The 4,493-nt window shown below is 39.0% G+C and overlaps 1 protein-coding gene across 1 annotated transcript in view; it reads right to left on the reverse strand.

The window, feature by feature from the left end:
* LOC118329057 (monocarboxylate transporter 12-B-like) overlaps positions 1-4,493 on the reverse strand; it is a 6,854-nt gene that overhangs the window by 2,132 nt on the left and 229 nt on the right. Inside the window, exons 2-6 of the mRNA XM_035663011.1 lie at positions 2,707-2,810; positions 2,084-2,227; positions 1,367-1,462; positions 997-1,153; positions 1-267 (exon numbers count right to left, since the gene is read on the reverse strand). The exon at positions 1-267 is cut by the window's left edge and continues 2 nt beyond it. Coding sequence (XP_035518904.1) covers positions 1-267; positions 997-1,153; positions 1,367-1,462; positions 2,084-2,227; positions 2,707-2,810 — 768 coding nt within the window. The remainder of the gene's footprint in view (positions 268-996; positions 1,154-1,366; positions 1,463-2,083; positions 2,228-2,706; positions 2,811-4,493) is intronic.

Raw genomic sequence — 4,493 nt, forward strand, 5'->3', positions numbered from 1 at the left:
CCGCTAACTCCAAATATAGACATTAGGAAGGCAGCCTGCTGGTGCCCCACTCCCACACTGAGGCTGTAAGGAACCAGGTAAACCAATGGAGCGCTGCAGCCATATGCCAGAAACAGGAGGGACACCGACAGAATCAAGAAGTCGGGTAACATGAGAAATCCAAACTCCTCCCTGAACTCGAGACAAACACTGTGACATCTGGACAAAGTTTTGGTGTTAACTGTGATGCAGTCTTTCTCCAGGTTTGCCATATCTTTCTCCAACATCCTTTAGATGGAAAAGAACAGAAGAAAATACATTAGGATGGATCACAAAATTTACCTGAGTATATATTAATTCTTTAAGGATTCGTTTGATTTTGTGAAATATGCTTATTTGCTTTCTAGTGAGAGTTACATTACAATTGATATTGACCATCATGTCTGTGCATTAACTATGGGGCTAATACCAGGATACCTCTACTTAATATTAGCATAAAGGCTGGAAGCAGTTAGCCTGACTCTGTTAAAAGTAAAAAAGGAAAATCTGCCTACTGGCACTTTTTAAGCTCCCGTATTAACAATAAGTCTAATTAATGACAAGTTGTAGTTTTACAGGAGGTTATGTGATGGACTATTTTTATTTTATTTTATTTTTTTCAAGTGAAATTCCCCAAAATTGTATTTGATTATAACTATTCCTGTGACCAATTAGTTTATTAACTTCATCAACAGATATTTTGATAATTGATTAATCATCATAAGTCATTTATGAAACAAAATTGCAAAACTTTTAAGGATGTTTTTAATTGTAAATCTATTATCTTTGGGTTTTGGACTGTTTTTTTTTTTTTTTTACAAAACAAGCAATTGTGTGTCCTTTTATGGATGAGCTGCTTAATCAATTAATCAAAAACAAAACTGATAAACTAGTCCATGAGAAAAAATAATCTTAAATTGCAATCCTAGCATGGAAATAATCTCAAGCAGTATAGTAGCAATGGAGCAGAGGACTTGCCTTTTACCTCCCTTTGGTTCCAGCGGCCTCATCAGAGCACCACAGACACACAGGTTGGAAACAAATCCTCCCAGGACGAGCAAAGCTCCTCTCCAGGAGTAATACTCTATAAGCAGTTGGACTGCAGGAGCCAGGATGAAGGTCCCAATGCCAGTACCTGAAGATGAGGTGAAACTGGATTTGATGGAATGAAATGAAGCAAGGAGGGTAGAAGAAGCATGGGTAGAGGAACTTCCAAACAGAATTAAAAGCACAGCAGAAAATAAGTAAAAGAAGAAGGAGGAGGTAAGGAGAAAAGTGAAGAGAGGATGGGAACATAAGGTGTGAATGACAAGAAAACAAAGCAACAGGTAAGTAAAGATGTAACTACCAGACAGGGCGATGCCATAGGCCAGAGCTTTCCTCTCATTGAAGTACCTTCCAACCATCGCTATGGCTGGTGTGTAGCTAAGAGCAAAGCCAAGACCTGTAGAGGATGGATAAAGGGGTTTGGAATTTGGCAGAATCTGCCAAATGTTGCCAAATCTAATCAGAGGTTTGGCTGTCAAAAGAATACGATGCCCTGATACGCCCTGCTATATGCATTACAGTACATTATATTACATTCACTTCGCAGATGCTTTTGTCCAAAACAACTTACAATGAATACATTCAACCCCCACAGGAACATGAAATGTCATCCCTCCCAAACAAACAACTCAGGCTCATCCAGTGCCTATGTAGACGTGCTGATATATATTTTTTGTTGTATTTTAATTTTAATTTTAATTGTTAATTAATTAATTGTAGTATTTAAACAGCAGTATGTTCTTGTATGGGGCGATGGAGTGTAGACTGAAAAGACAATCATTCTCATAAACAGGGTTAAGCTGCATATGTAGACTCAAGGCCACCAAGAGGGAGATTAAACCCAGATACACCATTTTAGACTACATCACTGGTCAGATGTGTAGCATTATTCCTCCTGGCCAAGTCACCAAATGTTCTTTCTCTGTCCTACATTGTTGAGTTCTTTTTTTTAGGAATCGTGCGTTGGAAGTTAGATGTTTTGTGCCCAGGTATAATGGTAGGTGAGGGGCTTGTGTACCTGTCACGATGCCCAGGGAGACGTATAGATGTTCAAGACTGGAAGCGAAGGAGCTGAGGACCAGACCAGTAGAAGACAGCAGACCCCCGAGGATCACTGTACCTCTGCAGGAGAGATGGTTCCCAAGGAAACCACCCAGAGGAGCTGGAAACACAGTTTGTGTGGATTACTCTTATTTCACTGATGGTTAAGCAGTTCACACACAGTAGCTCAAACATATGAAGGGTACACAGTCTGTAAAGAGATAATTGTTTTTGCATCTTTGTGCACTTTATTTAACCTGATGTTTTATTGCACTCAAGGTTTGATGTACTCATACACTTTGTGGTTTTGTCTGGATGTACTCTATATCCATCAAATAACATTTTATAACTTTCAATCTGCATCTGGATCTGCATCAAAACAGTGACAGACAAATACAGAATGCATGTGTCTGATGTTTTCATTCAGGTAAGGGCTTATGAGAAGCATGAAGATGCTCAGAAATTCTCATGCATTTAAGAAATCATTGTAAAAATTCCCTGAGCCCACAACAGACATGGGATCCCCCAACAAATACAAGTAAGTTTTGCTTTACCAAATCTGGTTTAACTGCCTTCAGACACTTTTACTGATGGTCTTACCACAAAGCATGGTGGTCGAGTCGATCAGACTGTGAATCCATGCGGTGGAGGAATAATCCTTCTCGAAGTGCAGCTGGAACTCCACAAAGAACATGGAAACACATCTGGAAACAAAACCAGGGGAGGTTGGATTTATTGCATATTTACACAACAATCTGCAAAAAGGTCACATTGATAAAAAGCTTTTATATTTGCTGAATTGTTGAAATGTTATCACTGTCTGGAAGCTCTTCCTCAGAAAATCTCCCCCGCAATTATCAATATCATTAGCATTATGCAGCTGGTTTGAAACAAACAGATACCACTATAAGTTAGGCGATAAACTGGTGATCAGATGACTCAGATCTTATTAGGTGTCAGCATCATGTCAGAGTTGATAGACTAGAGTTGAGTATGTTTATTAGTTTATGGCTGTCATTCACATCCACCAACCTGAGAGCTCTGTCCTGCCTGAGCCGTTTTATAGGAATCTCATTGTCTATTATGTAAGGTTAAATGCTAGTACAGGTCAACAAAGTGAAACTTGAATCTGAGAGTGGTTTAACAAACAGTGGTGTACTCTCTTGTGACAATTTTATTCCTTTATTGATCAAGGAGTACAATAAATATTGAGAAACATAGCGAGTTATGAAGGTAGATGAGATTTGGTATCGCATGCAATGGGCAGAGGTGGACCTTAATCTTCACCCCTGAAAGTGTCAATGCCACCTTTGAATATTTCTCTAGATCCGAGCAAGCACAGCCCGGCCGGTAACATCCGGTTTAGCCCTCCGATAACCTGAATGGGGATAAAGTGATTTAATCGTGTGGCTACTCATTTCCAAATGTTACGGTGGGCTGAATAGATCAAAAAAATGTCTACCTGTTTCACAGCCACTTTTACCACAATGTAAGCCATTGCTGTGATTACACGGTTTAGCAACTATGTCAAATAGACCTTTTTTAAAACCATTTCTCAAGCTGAGACGAAAAAGAAATGCTTTTCTTCCTTTCAATAATGAAAAACTATTAATATTAATAATACATTGAAATATATGGTGATATAATATTAGACAACAAAAGAGATGACTGTGATTTCAGTTGGATTTATCACAAATATATCTATATCACAAATTGTTGTTCTCACTTCTTCAATGTACAAATATTAGCAGTGGAAATCAGTGTCAGCCTGACTTGTAGAGGAAATGTGCTGACTGTGCAAAGTTGGAAGATGGAAACATCTCAGCAGGATTTCAAAGTCTTAGTAGAAAAAATAAACTATTGCTGCTGAATCAGGTTAGTGGCTTAAACAATGTGTGCTGGAGTGGAAATGGAGGCTCGCCAACTAATAACACAGAGGTGTTAATGACCAAAGCTAAGAACACAAAGCCTTGAGATCAACTACATGGCCGAACTGTGTGCCACACTCCTGCAACTCCAGAAGCTACAACTGCCTCATGTAAAGTCTAGAAGAACAGATGAACTGTACGTCAGAGGATGCAATCTCATTCTCAATCTATTGTGCCTCAAATCTCCTCTCACTCTCACTTCCATAAATCTTCTAGACCCATAAAACCAAGCATTCTTAAGTAACTGAAGATTAGATTTATAGCCCATCAGATTGATAACTTTATGCTGCATCATTAGTATACCTATACAGTTTACCCAGTAGGGGCTGAGCCGTGGTGCTGCCAAACAAACAAACGACAAGCAAAACCCTGCAACTCTATGTACAAAAACAACGTATATGTGTGCTTTTTAAATTTGTGACATTTCTGCACATCCTTCACCTCTCTCTCTCTCTCTCT

This window comes from Morone saxatilis, unplaced genomic scaffold (genome assembly GCF_004916995.1).
Source record: "Morone saxatilis isolate NCDOM2014 unplaced genomic scaffold, NCSU_SB_2.0 Contig19, whole genome shotgun sequence".
In the NCBI taxonomy this organism is placed as follows: domain Eukaryota; kingdom Metazoa; phylum Chordata; class Actinopteri; family Moronidae; genus Morone; species Morone saxatilis.